This window comes from Mus pahari, chromosome 8 (assembly GCF_900095145.1).
Source record: "Mus pahari chromosome 8, PAHARI_EIJ_v1.1, whole genome shotgun sequence".
Lineage (NCBI taxonomy): Eukaryota > Metazoa > Chordata > Mammalia > Rodentia > Muridae > Mus > Mus pahari.
The window spans coordinates 47,135,153-47,157,377 of NC_034597.1; the positions used below are offsets into that span (position 1 = coordinate 47,135,153).

General features: G+C 43.8%; 1 protein-coding gene across 1 annotated transcript; it reads right to left on the reverse strand.

The window, feature by feature from the left end:
- Positions 1 to 9,415: 9,415 nt before the first annotated feature.
- On the reverse strand, positions 9,416 to 12,495 carry LOC110325862 (mast cell protease 8). Its single transcript, XM_021204013.1, has 5 exons — positions 12,355 to 12,495; positions 11,018 to 11,162; positions 10,558 to 10,690; positions 10,100 to 10,354; positions 9,416 to 9,651 (listed from the first exon to the last, which is right to left on the reverse strand). The coding sequence occupies exons 1-5, from the start codon at positions 12,407 to 12,409 to the stop codon at positions 9,499 to 9,501; spliced, it is 741 nt and encodes a 246-aa protein (XP_021059672.1). The 5' UTR covers positions 12,410 to 12,495; the 3' UTR covers positions 9,416 to 9,498.
- Positions 12,496 to 22,225: the final 9,730 nt, after the last annotated feature.

A 22,225-nucleotide genomic window follows, 5' to 3' on the forward strand; every position in this document is an offset into this window, starting at 1 on the left:
GATTCTGGTGTGTTCTTGTCCTGGTTCCTGCTTTTATAGCTCCAATGTAGGAGAAAGGCAGGGCTGGGAACCACAGATCTGACTTGGACAAGCTTTATTTCCTTATCAGACATTCTCATGACTGCTCCCTGGTGGTGCTGAATCTGTGACCAGATACTGAGACTCCTGCATCCCATGATAACGTGTCAACTGCACCCTTCAGAGTGGCTCCCAGGAAGCAGGACAGCAACACAAAGGGAGTGGGACCTTGATCAGGGACCATGGAATGGTTCTTCTAAGCATCCAGGTATTATTGCCAGCCTTGAGACCCATGCTGCATATGTGTGAAGTCTCACCTCTGTGGCTGAAGCACAAACACAGGCATCTGTAGTGTATGAGCACATGAGGAAGAGGAAGTACATTTTATTTACAAAACCTGGTGGTGGGCTGATTCAGCCTCAGGGCCATTGTTTGTGTTGACCAGTGCTAGGGCATCTCATCTTTATTCAAGTAAGTAGGAGATGATGGAATGTGGCTGAGAGGGATGAAGGTGTGGGGAGAGAGTATTGAATACACAGCATGTATGACATGACCAAGACCTTAATTAAGTAAGTGGTTCCCAACCTTCCTAATGGTGTGAACTTTTAATACATTTCTTCATGCTATGGTTGCTTACAGGAATACAATTATTTCATTTGTACCCCATAACTGTAATTTTGCTTTTATGGATTGTAATGTAAAATATCGGATATGTAGGATATCTAATATTCAACACCTAAAGGGGTTGTGACCTATAGGTTGAAAACAGCTACTGTAAATGCATGTTCTGATATAGTCATACTAATAGTCCCTTTGATAGATGTTGCAATACATAGTTAGGGAGAACTCAATGGACTTTCAGGATATTACAAAACAGGAAGATCATACATTTAATTAGTTAGTTTCTATAACTTACTGTTTTCATTCCAGTAGGATGAACAGAAAACACAGTGGAATGTTTAAAGTACCCCCTCTGTGTTCCACAGGGGGGTCAAAGGCTTGCTAGTTACACATGGAGAGTCCACTTGCTTGAGAACAATGTCGAATCTGTGCAGATCAGTATTGAGACTTGGTGCTTTCATCTTTTCATCTGTCACTGGAAATTAAACACGGCTTGCAGTTACACCGGAACATACCATTGATTACAAAGTTTACTCTTCCTTAATTGCTTTCAATGTGAAATTCTGTGCATGTTTAAAAAATTGACATGGTGTTATGTTTCTGGTCTGTTCTTTCTTAAGACCTCTCCAACCCTGAATATTGTTGTTTCCATTTTACAGATGAGGAAATTGAGCCTTGCCAAATGTCACAGCCATTTAAACATCAGAATTTGGTCTCAAATCAGTTATTCCCTGACTCCACTCCTATAACTTTTCTTCGTAGAAGTCTGCTTCCCCTGATAGCAAAGACAATGTGAGAGGAAACAATCACAAAGACCCTGAGAGGATCAGCTCCCCTGTCCACAAGCTCATCTAGAACGACCTTAGAACAGATCCGGTCCGTGGCACTGCTCACAGACGCTTTTCCTTCTCGGTGGACCCTGTTGAAAGAGATCCTCACTGGAAGGAGGAAGAGAGGATCTTTCTGTTGTAAATGATTAAAAAGTAGTAGTTGTAGGTGTGAGATTATTTCTCAGGCATGCAGAGTAAACCTGGCACTTAACCAATGTCACCCATGGGTGTCTTCAATGCAGGACAAGACTTTGGGTGATGGAGTATTTATAGCCAGAGATCATAGTGTACAATGGTTGGCTCATTGAGTCTAACTACTCAGGAATACAGGCAAAGAAAATGTTGGGTTTTAGACATTTTTAGTTTAAATAAGAACGAAAACTTTTTTAAAGATGAAAGCAATTTATTGTGAAAAATTAAAATAAAAGATATCATGCGGATTAATAAAGTAACTCAAACAAGCATTTGTTCAGACTCAAAGACTATGCATCTCAACAAACCATATAATTGGACTTGATGTTCCAGAGTCATGGAGCTTTGCAGAAAAATTCTAGGTCTGGTAAAAAGAGGTATTGACTATCATATGAAGCCTCAGCTAGTTCCCAGACTTGGGGCAGACAGCTCAGACCTCTTTGCATGACAGAGATGGGCTGCCCTTGAGGACAGTTCTGGCTCCAACTCTATCCTTCTGTATTTCTTTCCTTTGCTTCCTTAGAGCTACAAAGGGCTGTGTAAGGAGAGTGACATGGATTAGATTTAAAAAAAATAGATCTGGTCAACTTTTTAAATTACTTTACACTGATTTGACCTGGTAATACTTTGTAATTCTTTTGTGAAGCTCTAGTTAAAGGACAGGCTTTGGAGATGGTCCACACACAGGGTCCCAAATGAACAGTCCCTTTTTCCAGTTCATGAGTAGAGATGTAGGAGAGACATAGTCGCCAATTGGCACATCTCCATAGTGGTTGGCCAATTCAGGAAATGACATCATGAGAGAAACTAGTGAAAAACATCACAACTGTTTCTACTTACCAAAGAGCAAGCCAGGGACTTGTATTACATGGAGCTATCCAGGGGTCAGTGCAAATAATGTGCTATTGGACGATACAAAGGTATTCCTTCAGGATATCTATTTCCGTCTTAGAACACTACAGTGGATTATTATAACTTAACCAGGTGGTGACTTGAGCTAAATTTGCTCTTGGTATTGTTTTATTCTTGCTGCAAGTGACACATGACTGGCAGCTAATAATCTGGAAAATGTGTCAACATCCATCATTAGGTATAGTAATGTCTATTGCAGGGACCAGGTCAGGTCACATTGATGGTGTTATGTTCATTGGACTTGGAATATAGGAGGTAGCACCTACTGTAGACAACTTGGAAAGACACACTCTTGCCTCAAATGAATGAGGACATTGACTTTATTGAAGTATCTATGGTCAGTGATATTTCATAGGTCAAGTTAGCTTTTCCTAAGTAAGGTTATTGCATCTGGCTCATCCATCTCTAAGGAAGAGGTAAAAATCTTCTGTGGGTATTTGGATGGGAAGTTGACTGAGAAAGAATGCTCACACAAGATGGATGTTTGGAATAATACAATCCTATTTGATGGTGTCATGGAAGACAGTGGTGTGCAGAAGTTTAAAACCAGAATAAAACCATCTTCACACTTCTAGGAAAAAAACCACATAATCTATAACTGTGGTAACAAGTAGTAACCCAAATCATATTTATTGACTACATTTTCCTTTTGGACAAGTGTAGATTCACATTCAATTGTGGAAAATAACCAAAGCCATCTTGACCTTTATTTTGTTCAAAGACAATTTTTTTAAACTTAAAATGTTTGTTTTTAGAATTTTGTGCAGAAGTATTATATGTATAGCACTATCATGCCCCTGCTCCCTCTGAAATCCCTTTCATACTGTATTTTACATAGCCTTTTGGAAATCCCACATAGTGGGTGGATGAATGGAGGCCTTCAGCTCCTTTTCACATCTGTTCTGTTAGTCTATATTTTTTTAAATTGAGAATTGAGACCATGACTATTGGAGAGTTATCAATGAGCATGATTTCCTGATTTCTCTTTCTGTTGTTTTGTTGTGTGACCCACACAACATATGCCCTACTGCCTGTGACTTACTAGTTTAGCATTTTTTATTATTCCTTTTTTTTTTCTTGAGTGTGGTTGACCCTCAGATTAAAGTTTTCTTTCTAGTGCCTTCTGTAAAGCTGGATTGGTGGACAGAAATTGCTTAGATTTATTTTTCTTTCTCCATCAATTGTGATAGTTTTGCTGGGTGTAATAGTCTGAATTTGCATCTGTGGTCTCTTAGAGTTTGTAGAACATCTATCTAGGCTCTATGGCTTTCAGAGTCTCCATTGAGAAGTCAGTATTATACTAATGGGTTATCATAAAAAGTTCTTATGTCATCTTCAATTTTAGTATACTTTTGTGGGGTATAAGAATCTGAGTTGACTCACAGACCATATGAAGCTCAACAAGAAGGAAGGCCAAAGTATGTATGCTTTAGTACTGCTTAGAAGGGGGAACAAAATAATCAGGTGAGGTAAGAGGGAGGGATCTTGGAGGGAGAGATGAGAGGGAGGGGAAGGGGGAGCAGGATCAGGTATGGGAGGAGAGAGGGAGAAGTACAGTGGGTCAGGAAATTGAATGGAGGTGTGTAGCGGTGGGGGACAGAGAACTGGGGGTAGTCACAAGAAAGTCCCAGATGACAGGGAAGCAACAGTTTCTCAGGACCCAATGGGGATGACATTAGCTGAAATACCCAACAAAGGGGAGATAGAATCTGTAGAGACCGTATCCAGTGGAGAGGCATGGCCACCCACCCATTTGAAAAAATTTAACCCAGAATGGTTCCTGTCTAAAGGAAATGGACGGAGAGTGGAGCAGAGACTAAAGGAAAGGCCATCCAGAGACTGCCCCACCTAGGGATCTGTCCCATCTGCAGACACAAAACCCAGACACTATTGCTGATGCCAAGAAGCACTTGCTGACAAGAGCCTGGTATAGCTATCCCCTAAGAGGCTCTTCCAGACCCTGATCAATACAGATGTAGATGCTCACAGCCAATCATTGGACTGAGCATGGGGACTCCAATGAAGGAGTTAGAGGAAGGACTGAAGGAGCTGAAGAGGATTGCAACCCCATAGGATGAGCAACAATATAAACTAACCCCTCCCCTCCCCCAAGCTCCCAGGGACTAAGCCACCAACCAAAGAATACACATGGAGGGACCCAGGGTTCCAGCTGCATATGTAGCAGAGGGTGGCCTTATCTGGCATCTATGGGAGGGGAGGCCGTTGGTCCTGTGGTGGCTTGATGCCCCAGAATAGGGAAATGCTAGAGCAGTGAGGCAGGAGTGGGTGAGTGGGGGAGCACCCTCAACGAGGTAGAGGAGAAGGGGGATAGGATAGGAGGCTTGCAGAAGAGAAACCAGGAAGGGAAACATTTGGAGTGTAAATAAATAATCAATAAAAAAGAATCTGAGTTGGCACTTGCACATAATTCATAAGTTTATTCTTTTCATAGACTCTCAGAATCCAGACAGAATACCCAGAGCTTGGGGCATTGCCCTACATGACTGATGGCCACAGAATTATGGAGAGCTGAGGCCTCATGTCAGGAGCCTAGTGTCTTGGAGTGTGGCAAAATGCCTACAGTCCCTTGCAGGAACATCTGCTGGGTCTTTGGGATTTAAAACTATCTCAATCGGAAAATGGGCTGCCTTTCATGGTCCCACATCAAGGGATGAAGCCCTGGCTGGGAATCTGGGTCTAGGGCAGAGTGTTCTACCAGATCCAAGTCTGTTCTAGACCCACGGCAATCCTGTGGAGTGGCTGGGTCTGAGGTTAGAGGAGGGTTGTGAGATGGTGTCACATTTGCGGTGGGATGAGGTCATGATGGTGTGGAAAACCCACCTGAGTAGAGGAGAAATGTGATGGGAAACTGGAGGTGGGGTGGGCTTATATTTCTGGGAGATCACTTGTCTCAGGGTAGCATTGTGGTAAGGAACCAGAGGTCAGCTGTGGCAGGCCAGGATCTTGCCTGGTTGGAAGAACTCACCAGAACTGGCAGAGCCATGTTGAACATATCTTGATTAATCCCATTTCCACCATTGATTAAACACTAAGGGTGGCCTTCTGTGCCTGAGATGGGTTAGGTGATCTCCAAGGAGCTATTGGCTGTAAATGGTTTCTGGGGGGAGGCATAATCAGTGGATGTTTCCCATGCTATAGTGTAGTGGTTTTCAACATGTGGGGCTCCACCCTTTTGTGGGTAGAATGACCCTTTCACAGGGTCACATATCAGATATACTGCATATCAGATATTTACATTATGATTCATAACAGTAGCAAAATTAGTTATGAAGTAGCGATGAAAATAATTTTATGGTTGGGAATCACCACAACATGAGGAAATGGTATAAAGGGTTACAGCATTAGGAATGTTGAGAACCCCTCCTCTAGTGGATGGAGCCACACCCATGCACATATGGGAAGCACTAATTAGACTTGTCAGTTATAAGAAGAAATCCCTTCTTACTTTAAATGTCTCCATTAAGTAATTAGCTATTAGTATGATGTATCTACCCATGTTGTGACTCAGCCCATCTTGAATCTTTCAGCACCCTTTTATAGTTTATGGTTTTAGCTTTTTGAATATAGTACATCATGGATAATTTCTGTTCTGGTATTTTCTACTTGGTGTTCTGTGGGCCTTCTTACCTGTGTGAGTATCTCTTTCTTTGTATTTGGGGAAATTTCTCCTACAAGTTTATTGAGAATATTATCCATGCCTTTGCCTGTAATTTTAATTTTTTCAAACCTTATTTTTAATGATGATTCTTAAATGCCTTCACTTCCTTTGTAGCCCACCACCCACCAGAGGTAGTGGAAAAGAAAGGCTATTGGGTAAGTGGACCTGTTTAGAAAGGTTCTTTGGAGAAATTCCTGTCTGTGTTGTCTGGAAATCAGCAGTTCAGTTCACAGGTCAGCAGGCAGCAGCAGCTCAATCCACTTTCAAGAACTTCACAGATACACCAACAGTCCAGTTTCATAGAGTCAGGATAGCAACAGTGGTGACATAACCTAGTAGAGACAGCCAGGCCTCAGCTTCCACTCAAGTCAGCAGGAGGGACCCAGGGGGACACCAGGAGGGGTTCTCGATTGTGCCTCTCTCAGGGAAACTAAGATCAGTGTTGCACAGTTAGCTGTACCATCAAGCCAAGCTCTGTCCCTGTCACTCCATGGAGTCCTATTTATACCCTCCAAATATCATATGTCTTCCACGTGCCTTGCCTCAGCATGCGTCTTGCATCAGTATGCAGCCCACGTCTGAGGAAGCAGCAAGAAACTGCTGTATACTATCAGAAGTTTTCTGACACACTTCTCTCTATGGAGTCCTGACAAATGCAGCTCAACTATGCAATTCTAGGCAGACCAATACATGTGTGTTGTTAGCAAAGAATCCTTCATCGTGTCCTTTCAAGAGCTTGCCTTAGCAGAACATCCTTTCACCTGTGTCTGCTTCAGCGAAATGTTTCTTCACAAGTCTATCTGAGCCTTTCACACCTGTGTCCACTTTGATGTGTTTGCCCTAGCAAAACACCATTCAACTGACTTCCCAGAGAATCCTTACAGTTCCACTTCATTACTCCAGCACATCAAGAATATGACAGCAAATACTGGTGTAGATGTAGGGAGAAGGGAACCCTTTCCATCGTTCTTAGGAATGTAAACTAGGTGCAGCTAAACTGAAAATCAATCTGGAGACTTCTCAAAAAACACCACCACCACCACCACCACCACCACCACCACCATGAGGAAAGCCTCCGAAAACCTAAATTAAAATTACCACATGATCCAGTTAAGTCACTCCTGACTTATCCAAAGGACTCTATAATCTCAGACATGGATATCTCCACATCTGTGATCATGGCTGCCATATTCACAGTAACTGAGAAAGGGAAGCAGCCTATCTGCCCATCAACTGACGAGTAGATAATAAAGATGTGCTACACAGAAGAAAAAGTAAGTTTTAAGCAAAATAGATGGGATGGGAATCTTATTTTTTCTGAGTGAGTGAGATAAGCCAGGACTCTAAGCACAAGACCTGCATGTCCTCTCTCACATGAGGATCCTAGCTATGTGAATGTATGGTTTTGTGTGTCTAAAATGGAGTAACTGTGGAAGCCAAAAAGAACCAAAAGAGACAGCAGAAATTACCTTCAAGGAGGAGGAACAGTAAGACATGGGGAGTAAAGAAAGGAAATGCTGAAGCAGAAAGATGTGGGCAGTAAGAGAGGCAGGGGCTGAAAGCTGAGGGTGTAGGTTGGAGGGAAGAATTAAACAACATAAAAAAGTATAAAGGAACCATTTGAAAAGCCAGATGTGTCCACACGCTCAATATCAGCTTCTCTATTTTGATGGTAACCAACTGCCCTGTAACCAGATTCAAGACCCACACCATGGCGTTGGAGGGGACCAATGCTTGGTCCTGTAAGCCTGGCTAGTGACATCCAGGGAAGTAAACTTAGGTAGCAGCAAACTGCCTTCCAAAGACCCATGCTTTTCCCCACAGACAAAGTGGATCCCAGCCTTACTCAGAGATGCCTCCCCTGCTGATGAATAGTGGGGTGGATGCAGAGAAGCGCAGGGGCCCAGGATGCACAAAGAAGTGGTCGTTGTGGGTCCCGTAAACAAGTCACTTAGCCCACCCCTAAGGCTTAGGGAACACTAAGGTGAGAGCATGAGGAGTATGTAAGAGTTGGAAGACAGGGGGAAGGGCTGCAAACTCCATTCTCTGGACTGGATACAGTTCACACCAACTGTAGTTTCCAGCACTGGGCCCACATAAGACTAGCCCAATCAACAACCAGTCATGGAAGGGGCAAGGACTTGTGGGGTCCCATTCTTTATCTCTTGAAATTTTGACTATTGATAGTTTCTGAGAGGGGAGGGGAAGTCACTGTCTTTAGTTGAGTATCCACTGCTGTGCCAACCAGGCTCCAATGGATAGATCTAAACTCTCAGTTATAAGATGCCAAACTCAGTTACACAGATGATCATTGTTAACCTTAGTGGGTTACAAACGAAGCACATAGATGTGAACATGAGCGCTATAGCTGTGAGGAGAGTCTAAGTTATCCAGGGATGGTAGGGAGGTGGAAGGGGTGGGGAATGCTCACTATGCATAGAGTACATGGAAAAGATGGTGTGTGTGTGTGTTTCTTTAAAGGTATCAGGCTACCCCATGACTAGGTGCACAAGGTGACTAAGACAGTAGTTATTGAGTGGATTGCTTGTGATGCTAAGCTCACACCAGGACTCTGAGCCCACGATATACTATATGAGAGGTGCTGGACTGGCCTTGCTGCAGAGGTAGTGAGTCTACATACTGATCTGGGCATTCAACATTTTGGTCCCTTTCTAAAGTTTCTGATTTGCATACTGGGGCTGTCCTGTGTCATCTCCTGAGTCTCTTTGGGCAAGGTGAAGAGAGGTGGCTACAGTTCTGAGATGAGATGACAGCTTGGTAGAGAGGCCTTGCTTGAACTAGACCAGGGGACCTGGGGGGAGTCTCAGAGAGCAGTGGACTTCCCAGGATCATAGGTCTTCCTTAGAGGAATGAAGAGAGTGGGAGGTAAAGGCTTTTGATCTTTCCCTGCCTTGGTAGTCTGCTAAATGTGAAGAAGAATTAAAAAGAAAGAAGGCACCCTTGTCAGACAAAGGCAGGACTTTCCAGGACTGACAGCACTGGCCTTTGTATGTGCTCTTATGATGGGGTCAGTGCACTGGTATGGTGTAAAAGGTTTATGAAAATATCTGAGGAGAGAAACAAATCAAGAGAGGGTGAAAAAGAAAGTAGTGTATAAAAATGTTTTAAGTTCTGCGCTTATGGAACAGAGTGATGCCATCTGTTTCCTGCAGACAGATTTCTTTATTAAGGCTCAGACAACTATACCCAGGATGCTGGACACGGGCCCAGCACAGGTTTTGTGTTCTAGGGTTCTTGCAGGAGTTTCATTGTTTTCCGAATCCAAGGCATATAGCTGGAAATTCTGGTGAATACCCGAGGAAGTGTCCCAGTACACAATTGACAACTGACAATGCCCTGGGCCACTCCCTTACACACAAAGGGTCCCCCAGAGTCACCCTGTGGATAGAAAAAGGGGTAGTTTTAGTAAATACCCTCTTTTCACCTCTTTGTAGACCCACTTTCTCCCTGTTTTGTTTGTTTGTTTGTTTTGTTTTGTTTTTGTTTTGTTTTGTTTTGTTCCCACTATGGCCTGGGTTTTCATATGGGAAATATTAGTGCCCCCATTGACCTCGATTCTGAATATGACTGAATAGAGAGCCTGACTCACTGACTTGAGTGTCTCTGCCTGGTTGTGACCCTCCTTCAGGTTAACTAGACTAAGCGCTCCTATTTTCCCATGGTGAAAGGACAAAAGTTTGGCTAAGGGTGAATGCCAGGTCCCCATATGTTGTTCCTTTTATGTTCTCTAGACTACCCATGGTAGTGCAACTGGAGATAGCCTGCCTGTGTGTCTGCAGTATCGCTCTGTCCCTGGGAAAACATTAGAAGTTAGTTATGTCCTTACCTTACCAGTAGCCTTATTCTCACTGGGATTTCCCACACAGAGCTGGAGGGAGTCGTTGTAGGTTTGGGACATGCTGCGACACTTCTGGCCTTTTTGAACTTCTAGATTCACTTCTTGGAGTGTGTTAGATGAATTGCAATTGGCCAAGCTTCCCCAACCTGCCACTGTGCACACCTGCCCAGGTTTCACCCAGTCCTTGCTCTTTGGAAGGCCAATAGTATCCACAGCACTGTTGAGTTGAGCTTTTCGTTCCAGCTGGTCAGAAAGATGGTTTGGCACTCTCAGCAAGCTTAAACCAGGGATGAGGCTGCCTGTATCTCTACCCCTGCCCCCTGCCCCGGTCCCACTCTAGCCTCATTCTATTGCCCTGGGACCAATAGGTCAGCCACCTAGAAGAGAAGATGGGACTGATACACTAGTGATCTATGGGCGTAAACCAGTGATTAGTAAAATGATACCTTCAGGAGCATGATGTCATTGACCAGTGTTTCATTGTTAAAGCCCTCGTGAAGTATGGCTTTACGGACAGGAATGAGCTGGATGTTTTTCTGTTTCTTGAGATTGTGAACTCCTAAGGTTACATTTATGGTGCTGTGAAAATAAGATGGGTTAAGTACAACAACAGGAGCAATGAAAGCAGTCCCTGAAAGGCAGGTTGAGGGCTCAGCCTAAGGCCGAGCTTGACTGAGTCAAATAGCAAGGAATTTATGGGGGAGTTGTTCCTTAGGTCTTCAATAACCGCCCAGCCATTCAGACCCTTCACTGACACTATCTGGTCCTGAGTTTCACAACCACTTTAGGTCAAATAGGATAAAGTCAGGTTGATCTTCACCTTTGGCTCTACATGTTTAGGGACAGCCAGGATCTGTTGTTATTTGGTCAGCCCCAGGCATCAAAGACCCAGTTGCTTCTCCTTACCTTCCATTACAGTGAGCTGCTGTCATTACGATGTCTCTTGCCACCAGGAAACCACCACAGCGAAAGAGTTTGGTGTCCTTAGACCTTATGAATGCCATGTAGGGCCGGGAGTGAGGTTTGGACTCTGTACCCCATATGATTTCCCCTGAAAAAGAGGAAAAATCTAAATCTTTGTGCTCATGGAAACTGTGCAACAATCCTGGAGGCTGGTAAGGGACAGTTCATGCTTGGAGAGTCTGTGGACCTGACGTGTACAGAGAACAGGCCCTTTTGTAGGGGCCGTCACACAACGAGAAAGGGTGTCTGGGTACTGTGAGGGATCACACATAGCCTGCTGCATGGCATCACTTTCCTCTAGTTTTCAATTTCTTCTTGTAGTCATGATGGTGCCAAGACTTTTCCTTGAATCAAATTAAATCTCATGGACACATTAAGGAAGAATTTAGCACACACTGTCCAGCCCATCTAGAACACATTCCAAACAACTACAGTTGTTCCTGTGTCTCATGATTCACCTGGTGTCCCGCTGCTCACTTGAGCACTGGGCTCTGCCTGTAGTAAGCATGATGCACTACTGAGGTAGAAATCTCTGTTTCTCCTCTATTCCGATTCATGAGCCCTAGTAAGTACTCCACTTAGAGATGGGATTGTTGTACAAACACTGAAAAGCTCTCAGATGTGCTCAGCGAGTAGCTGGGAGAAGAGCTTCTAATGTAGTCTGAGTTTCAGCATAGATTTATCTTCCTCAGGCACTGAACTAGCCTTCAGGATGAAGAAGGGAGGACACGGGACTCATAGGGATTATAGAGGGGAGAGGAAATGGGTTGGGGGATCCTATGTCTGCCTGTTTCCATTAATCTGTGAAGCAGGGATGAGGCCACACTTCGCTGGCTCTGTTAGATTGTGGCCAACTGTCATGGCCGACCTGTATGGTTCTGAAGAACAGAGATGAGACCAAGGTGACACCTGGAAACCTGAATAGAAGAATTCTTCTAGTCTTAATCCAGGTGTCAGCCCCTGGAAGAAGCTGCTCCCTCTTAGGTTTGTGCAGCTGGAACTTCCAGGCCTTGTTTTCAGCTGCAGCTCTAGTAGGGTCCTATGATGTTTTTATAATTCATCACTTTTAGGTGACTGAGGTCTCACTCACCGGGTGCCCCTGCCAGTAGTTCATTGTGACTTTGGTGTCCTGTTTATCCAGTGCTAGAGCTGGGGCTTAGCTAACATCTCAGATGAACCAAGTCAGGAGTCGATCTTACATACAGCCTGACTGGGCACCATGCAAGTGTCAGTGCTGGAAGCCACATGCCACACCTCTAGGGATGAGGATGGTTGCTTACCTCCTTCAGCGTTGACTGGCAGGACAGCCACCAGGAAGACCAGGACCAGGAACATCCTCTTCAGGGTCTGACCAGGTCTCAGTTGGCCACTTTGTTACTTCTCACAACTTTTAAACCATCAGGTGAGGAAAGAGGCCCAGAGCCAGAGACCTCTAATTTCCTGTGTGATATTTAAGATCTGAGTTCTTGCCACATCTGTGTGGTGAATGTACAGGAAACACACTGCTGTCAGTTACTGGTGAGCATGACCACATTCCCCACAGGAATGATGGACACTGAGAAGGGTGGAAGAGCCTATTGAGGCCTTTCACACTAGACAAGTCCCCTCTCCTGTCAATGCTCAGGGAACTGCAGTAGGATGCCTCTGTCTTAAGTTTGTGATCAGGTAAACATTTCCTTTAAAAAAAAAATCTCTATATACCATTCTACTCTCTATGAAGAGGTTTTTTTTTGTTGTTGTTTGTTTGTTTTTTTTTCCCCACAAGAATCTTTGATTTACAATTTAAGCCAGGTGATCTATAAATATCCCGAGGGCTTTGAACATTTTGGGGGATGGGATGAAGAGTAAAGATTTAGGATGAAATGCTATTGGGATGTTGATGACAGGAGGTAAGAAAATGACTGAATGGGGAACTTTATAGGGAGGATTTGACAGACAAATGCTCAGGGTCCCATGCTATAAAGGCACTGATGTCCTCATCATCTTTGGCATCTCAAAGTTTTCAAATATTTTATCACCAAAGTGGTTAGTGGCACAAAAGTAGAGACAAAGAGCAGAAAGAAAGATTCGCTGTTGTCGGTGTTGAGTCTCAGCGTTTGCAGTGTTCCCCACTGTCAAGGCAATCTGGTCCCCAGGGAAGACCTCGTGCGATGGGGCAGAGCTCTTTACACAGAGAAGTGTTCTCTTCTCTTTCTCTGCTGCGCAATCAGCTGTGGTTCATCTCCAAGTTCTGCATGTTCAGGTGCCTGGTCGATGTCCGCTTTTGAGTGTAAAACTCAAGTGCATTTCTTCTTAGAACACCAGAGTCGACCTGACACGGAGACTGCTGTTCCCTGCAATCTTGTCATTTAGTATAGACACGAGGAGACTACGGAGGCAAGCTGCACATGGTCTTCATGCTAACTTCACATCTGTCGCACCAGAGCTGGAATGTTCAGACACTTTCTCATTTGCATTGCCCTCCCAGGGGATAGATACCTCAGGGATTGTTGTTATCTTATTACTCTGTTAATTATTTGTATCTTCTTCCCATCAATTTGCAAATTATGGACACATTCAGTAATGGTGGAGTAATTATTAAATATCTCTGTGATGCCAATACATCTGCTAAAACAAAATCCATAAGGCTATATACTAAGAAAATTAAAGATGCTAGATTATGATGTTACACCCACAGGTCCTGATTATCATGCAAATGTATCTGGTCCTGTGCTGTCACAATTTCCACTTCTGATTTCTTATATCTTGATAGTACTATCACATTTTCCTGGTAGTTAAACGTCTTTTGAGTTACTGGGACAGGCTCTTGGGCTAGCCTTCTGCCTCGCACATGGCTCATGGTCCCACATCTCAGGGCTTCCTGGGAACCAGTTCACACTGTCAAGCAGCCACCATGTGAGTGGCCCTCCAGCTCCCTGTAGCCTGTCTCAGAATATACTGCTGTTCTGAACAAGGGCTAGAGAGTCTGTGCATGAGCTTGGACACCATGTGGGCAAGGAAGTTTGCTCGTGTGAGGACTTCACTGATAGATGTGTAACTGCTTTAGGACTTTGTGAATAGAAAGAAGAGAAACAAATGGGGCTGACCTTTCAATGGGATAGTGTATATAGAAGATCTATAGGGAGGTCTGGAATATAATGACAGAAGGACCAGGAAAGATGCATGAAAGCAATGGGTGGAAAATTCTCATGTTTGATGGATAAAAGCATCACCAAGGTCCTCCTGTGGAGCCCTGGACTGTATATAGGATAAACTCAAGACAAGGGTCCAGGCCATGCAAGCTCAGTCTCCTTGTGTCTTAGTTCACTCTCTCTTTTCCTGCCCAGCCCTCTCTTTAGATAGCCCTCTGGTTCCCTGTCACCCACAACTCTTGTTTCTGTGTTAAGATCACAGAGGAGTAAGGGGCTCCTGCTAGGCGTCTGATAGCTACACTTGAAACCTCTCTTCCTGGGCTTGGAAAGCTGAAAGCCCAAGGGGAAAAGGAGCCCTTGGCAGTACTTTGCCTGAACAGGGGATGGTGCTGCCTACTATCTCTAAGTAGCATCTTATGCTATCTTCTTATATCCTCAGAGTCTGTTTAAAATAAAAAAAAAATCACAACTGTTGCAAAATATAGAAAATACAAGTTTGATGATTATAGCTGTTCTTGCTAGTAAATTGCAGTGACAGTCTTCTACAGCTGTCAAACAACATTCTTCATGGACACTTTTCCTTTGTGTATGGAAACACTGACCCTATATGATAATGCCTGTTCCATTGCTCCTTCTGTCTGACTCTGTTTGTGTCTCCATGGATCTGCAGGAGACTTGCACAAACACCAGCATCCAGGGGAAGACGGTACCTCGTGCTTCATACATGGTCATTACTTCATTGGCCAACCAGACCTTAGTAGATAGTAGGGAATCCCTATGCATATTCAGGACTATGAAGGAGAGTGTAAAGACCAGAGCACGAGCTGGGGAGAGGTGGGACGGTGACACAAAAGCCCGAATTTATCCTGCTCTGGACCCCTAGGGTGACTCTTCCAGTCTTACTCAGTCTCCCGAGTGCTGTAAAGCAGACTACAGGGATTGGGTTGCCACAAGTATGGACATTTTGGAAGAAAAACAAGAGAAGCAAGGTTGTTTTTTGTAAGTGGGAAATGGATGTTCTCAGACTTAACTGAGAAAAGCCTAAAGCTTTGCACAGGCCTCTCTTCTTGTTTCCAAGGAACATGTGGTTCCGAGTTGAGTGTTGGTTGCGTTTGCCGCAGGTGTGTTTGAACTCTGCTCAGGCAGATGATGGAAAGCTATGCTGCATTTTCTCTATGCCAGCATCTGGTGGTGGGCTTTTGAAAAGCACTGATACACCACTCAGAGGGTGGGAGAATGCAGCCTAGGATGGGAACCTCAGACCGGATGAGAAACACGGTATAATGAGGCAGAAGAGTCAGGGGTCCCCAAGTTCCTGGGAGTCCAGTTGATGCTGGAAACCTCAGGGAGTCAGGAATGAAGGGGGGTGCTACAATGATGGAGGGGGACTCTGGCTTAGCTTTGGTGATGTTCAGGAGTGTGGAGGGGCCTTTTGTGGGAGACTTAGGTGGCAGCTCTGAATAACGAAGGCCTCCCCTCACTGAGGTCTTCGTGAACCAGAGGGTAAATGCCTTTTGTAGGAAGGAATGTCTGGGAAGGAAAGATCATTGACTAAACCCCCAGTGTCCATCTAGATACCTCATTAGCAGGTAGGTTTCAAGTCAGTGAAAGGAGAAGAAATAAGTCAGTTAGGTTTATATGAGACATCCTCTCCAGATACATATTAAAGCTGAGGAAGTATCATGAAAAATTTTAATTCGAGGAGCATTGGCTAAGAGTGCAGATGCAGACCAGGGACCAATAGTGCTCCTACACTCACTTAACAAGGTGCTGTGAGCTCATCTCCTTCCTGGGCCTTCCATTTCCATAGAGGTGATTTGTGTCTATTGGTGTCTTATGGTTTGCTTTTGTAAGTCATACATATTTTCATTAAATAAAAATAGAGTCAGCAGGTGGTTAGCTCACGCCTTTAATCCCAGCACTTAGGAGGCAGAGGCAGGTGAATCTCTGAGTTTGACGCCAGCCTGGTCTACAGAGTGAGTTCTAATAAAGTCAGAGCTACACAGAGAAATCCTGTCTCAAAAAAACCCAAACCCAAACCCAAAACAAAGAAGGAAGCCATAGCAAATACTCATGGTTTTCTCTGATGTAGTGGTATGGGGTAGGTATCTTGATTCCGTTTTCCCCCTCCAACCCATGTAGACTGTTCCACAATTCGAATGCCCTTGGACATGATGGGATCTGAGTGGCCAGTTACTGGTCTGGCAGGACAGTCCTATAGATACCATGTGACAGAAAGTCCTGGGGCCTGGGAATCCAACAGACTTCTGGAGCTGCTTCGTTAGAGAATCCTCGGTGCCATGTGCTTTAACCCCTTTGTGGTAAGGACGCACCAGTGAACAGTGTCTGTGGTAAGAATGAACGTCAAGTTTGACTGGAGTCCATTCTCTTGGCATCTGAGGGAAAAGGGGGCATTCTGAAGAGGCTAGCAGCTTGTCCAAGGACTGTTGTAGAATGCAATGAGAGAGTGACAATATTCTAGTGTTCTAAAACAAAAGAAACATGGCATCGCATTTTAACAAAATACATGTGAGGTCTACAATGCTTGTATATTTATATTGTGAAGAAAACATTGCATATATTTTGTATATTAGGATAACAAAACAGATATGCAACAAAACATAAATTTATAATTAATGAGAAAGGAAACAAATCGCCACATCATTGTAGCAAGAACTAAAATTTGCATTTTCTACATGTCAGTAATTCAATTTGTTCTACAATTAATTAGTGTCATAGAAAGTTACTTGGAAAAAAAAGAAAGTTACTGATTACTTTTAACAATTGTATTTATTTACATATAAAAGGGAATAGTATAGAAGAATATAAACTTTCAAATGCATTCCTTTTAGAAACATTTACATTGAAGTAGTAACAAGCACATGCATAATTATTTATTATATATTCTGATACTGTTTTTCTCTGTCTATTTTGTTCAGCTTGAGGGCTAAGTGTCTGTATATTCGATATCTCTAATATTAGGGAAACGTTACGGTTTATTTTGGCTTTCTAAGCCTGTCAATTGTTTAGCATGGAGTTTTGTCCTATGATTGTATCATTAGAAATGGGTACTGAGCTTGTGGTCTTGGGTGGGCAGGAGGGGAGGTATGAAAGGACTGCTTTGAAACTGGGAGATGAGCTGGCCTGTAGTCCTGACTTGTGCAGCCCTTTCTCTGTCTTTATACCCTGCTTGTTCCAGATACTTGAATGGGTCATATTTCAATTTGCTTTAGGCCTGATATGGCCAGACCCTTTGCGTTGTGTTCCAGTTCCTCCTGAGGAAATCCTTTCATGCCTCAATATCACTATGTGTTGAAGGTGCTACACTTTCAAGCTACAAGTAGAACAAGAAGACGTAACAGAAAATTTGATAGTTACAGTCTAAAGAACAAAATTCAAATTACAATAGCCGAGACAGGGTACTGGCAAAGGTATAGATAGACAGGTCAAGGGACCAGGATAAAGACACTTTAATAGCCCCAGAAAAATATAGTCAATGAGCTGTGAGGAACCCAGCCCCAAATGACACCACAGCTCTTGTATCTATGGCTCAGGGGATGTCATGGAAGAGGAACTGGAAAGATTGTAAGAGCCAAAGCACCAGGAAGTCTGCTGTGAAAGAGTCTCTCCTAGAAATGACTGCATAAACAAAACCAGAGCTAACATATCAATGGACATGCTAGCATAGAAGGGGGGAAATTCTGTGGGCTCTGATCCCCAGACAGGAACTACAGCAACCATTACTGCAGAGAGAAGGAGAACTAGATTCTCCTGGTGATGAGTCCCCTTTCTCGTTGTCCAATTCAGAGTGGTCATCCTTGGCACACATGAACAACCAAAAGTGACCCAGCTGGTTGTGTCTGTGACAGTAACAGATGTCATGCTGACTGGTCTTATGACAACTTGACAAAAACTAGAGTCATTTGGAAAGAGGGAATCTCAATTAAGAAAATGTCCCATAAAATCAGTCAGTAGGCTAGCTTGTAGGGAGTTTTCTTTTATTGATTGATGTGAGAAGGCCCAGCCCATTGTGGGTAGTGCTGTCCCAGGACTGGTGGCCCTGGGTTCTATAAGAAAGCAGGCTGAACAAGCTTAAGGAACAAGCCAGTAAGCAGCACTCCTCCATGGCCTCTGCATCAACTCCTGCCTCCAGGTTCCTGCTTCAAGTTCCTGCCCTGACTTCCTTCAGTGATGCTCTGTGACCTAAGAGTTGTAAAGTGAAATAATCTGTTTCCCAAGTTGCTTTTGGTGGTGTTTATCACAGCAACAGAAACTCTAAGACAGGGACATAGTCAATTTTCAGTTAATAGCACAGTGAAGGACACTAGTAAGAGAATGAGAAGCCACAGCAAAGAGAACATTATCCTCTCAGATGTTACAAGCACTGATTTGATGAGGTCACTTTTGCTTGTTGTCTAATTCAGGCTCTGCCCGAGTCTCAGCCGGATGCTGTATGTGATTGACGTGATGATGTGTGCCATCTCTCCGCTACTTCTTACTTATTCTTTTGCTTTTGCTTGCTATGTACTTCATAAACTTAGTCATTCAAACCTGGAAGAAAAACTATGCACACCACTCTCCAGACCGTACAGAACGCCGTGTTCTCTGTAAAAGACAGAGTGGAAAGGGAGCCAGGGGCCTGGGACAGCATCCCTGCCATGCTCATCATCACCTAGTCTAGCTCTGGGGCAAGAAGAGAGGCCCTGCAGCTGTGCAAGCAAGTGTCGACTCGAGTTCACTTTGCAACCAGAGCAGGCAAGATTTAGAGTCTAGAATCTGCATTCACTTTGGTTCCTATGATCAGGGATTGGGCCGTACTTTCTCTTCAAAAGATACCCCAGGCTCCTGAGACATACAGAACTAAAGAGAAAAGCCATTATCCCTGGCTCTCTGACTCTCCTAATTGTTATTGTGTTTATATGTGTATTTTAAAATATAACCCGATGAATCCATATAATGTTGCTTGTATGTATGTTTTCAAGACGGACCATTTGGCACTGGACAACCAACTGGTGTGTTCTCTCCTGGGGAAACTCACCGCTCCTGCTCTCAGCTTCCCTCAGTTGCTTATAGTCCTTTGTGTAGGGTTTAGGCCTCCTGGGTCTTTCCTTGTCCAATTTGGCATGCCCGTTGGTGTCAGCCTTGTTCACTATGCATTTGGGCGGTCATGCTGGTGAGACTTTATGCATAGCTTCTACTGTTACTAGGAGACACAATCACACATCAAACTCCCTGATTTTCTGGCTTTTACGAACGTTCTGACTCCTCTTCTACAATGTTCCCCGAACCGTAGGTACAGGAATGTTTCATAGACGTATCTACTTGGAATGGTCTCCACAGCTCTGCCTATTGATTGGTAAGGGGTGAAGACTATACTTATCAGGCTAGACTCACCCCTGGAGAAGGAGGTCTGGGTCCCAAAGACTCTTATGCCTTTGGAGGTATGCTGAAGTGGTTGTGATGGGATGCAGTGTTGAAGACTGTTTTAACCATGCTGGGAGACATGCCACCTAAATCTGAACTTCAGTCATTCTTCATTTGGATGAAGTGCCTAGCCAGTCAAGACATTTACTGAACTTTTATTTTTGACAGAGACATTTCCTTGAACTTTTGAGGTCATCCCTGCTGTGTCTCCTGGGCTTTATTCCCTCCCACAATGTTCCACAGTGAGTGGATGCACCCCTAATGTAAATCCCTAATATAATTTTCTCCTTTTTTACGTTCCAAATGTGGAGAGTCACAGCAATAGATTCCTAAAGATAACAGGCCATTCAAATTCTATTGCTAACTGAAGATGTGTGGGTGATAAGCATCCCAGAGGCAGGATGTGAGCCCATATAACCTCACGTGCAATATCCTCTCAGACCATGTCAGAGGGGCCGAGGTGACCACACAAACAAAGTTGGAAGAAAAATGAGTGTGAGAAGGAAACTTTTCTAGTAGAGGAGTTTGGCCAAGGCAGTCCTGGTTCTGTAGAGTTCTTGTGGAGGCCTAGGATGGTCACTCTATTGTTTGGGACTTCCATCTGTGTATAACCCTGTATCCTTAATTATCCTTTTTTTTTTAGTGATGGTTTTTGTCTTAGTTTGGGTCTCATTGCTGTGAAGGGAAAACATGACCAAGGCAACTCTTATAAAGGCAAACATTATTTAATTTAATTTTTTTACTTATTCACTTTACATCCCATTCACTGCCCCCTCCCAGTCACCCCTCCCACAATCCTTCCCACATTCCCTCTCCCCTTCTCCTCTGAGTGGGTGGGGATCCCCTGGGTATCCCCCCACCCTGGCACTCCAAGTCTCTGTGAGGCTAGGAGTATCCCCTTTCACTGAGGCCAGACAAGGCAGCCCAACTAGAAGAACATATCCCATATACGTTGGGCTCATTATTGGTTGGAAATGCAAACATTTAGTTGGGGCTGGCTTACAGTTTCAGAAGTTCAGTCCATTATCATCATGTTGGGAAGCATGGCAATGTGCAGGCAGATATAGGGCTGGAGGAATGGAGAATTCTACATCTTGATACGAAGGCAGCTAGAAGGAGATTAATTTCCACACTGGGTGTAGCTCGAACTTATATATGGGACCTCAAAGCCCACTTCTACAGTGACACACTTCCTCCAAGAAGGCCACATCTACTTCAACAAGGCCACACCTCTTAGTAGTGCCACTTCCTATGGGCCAAGCATTCAAACACAGGAATCTATGGAGGTTATACCTATTCTAATGACCACAGTTTTCTTTCAGGAAATAATTTTACCCATGAGTGAAATATTTCACATTTAAGACCCACGAGCATATATAATTACCTGTAGACGAGTTGGGATTTAATATTTTTCTTCCTCTTGTCCTCTGGGGCCCTTCATAATGTGATCCCTGGGTCATGAACATCAGCAAGTGTCACAGACGGTCCTCACTTGGGTCCCCGATGTGCATGGAATGGGTCTCTTGGTTGCAGGCGAGCAAGGATTTGGCGAATGAGTGACAGTTTGACATGAGAGAGAGTGTAAAACTGAATGTATTGATTAAAATGAACACCAGTGTTATATAGTACAGAGAACAAAGGGGTAGGATGTCATAGCAGGCAAAGTACATTGAAGTTACTTGANACAAAACAGAGGAATGACTTCAAAGGGACTTACAGGAGCCAGGTAATGTTTACAGTTAAGATAAAGCAGTTCTGCCTAGGGTCAGCTAAAGACAGGTAGGGATTTCACACCCTAGTCACAATTTGTGCTACTCCTTTGAGCCTTGTGAGAGCTAGCACCAGGGGGTTCCGCACTAGCAGACCTTCTCATAAATAATGCAATACCACAACCCCTGATTTTCTAGGCCTTGGTAAATATTTGCATATGAAAGTAACCTTTTCACTGGATTTCTGAGCTCCTGGCTTTAAGGAATTTTTTAGGACTTTGGAACACTGGTGGAAACTTTACCTATGGTAAAAATTCAATCTTTAGAGGCATTAATAATACTGAGAGAGAGAGCATACACTATACTAACATGCGGATAGGGTTCGTGTATATAGATTATTGGAAATGACAGGACTCACTCCAGGAGGCTGAGTCTCCTTAAGACTCTTTTTCCTCAGGACTCAGTGTAGGTTTTTTTTTCTTTCAAAGATTTATTTATTTATTCTATATAAGTACACTGTAGCTGTCTTCAGACACTCCAGAAGAGGGAGTCAGATCTCATTATGGATGGTTGTGAGCCACCATGTGGTTGCTGAGATTTGAACTCAGGACCTTCGGAAAAACAGTCGGTGCTCTTAACCACTGAGCTATCTCTCCAGCCCTCGTCCAGGTTTTAAGACCTGTTGTGATTCACTTCTAGAGTGGGTGTGGCAAGCAAGGTTCTGCTGAACCTTGAACTCCAGTCATTTTTCTAGTAGCCATTTTCTATGGCCATGTCAAATTGTGCCAGTAGAATTAGGTGCTACAGTGAGAGTTGTGATATTTATACTAGACTCGAATATTCTTTCCTTTGTAATGACTTTAATTTTTATAAATTAAGATATAATT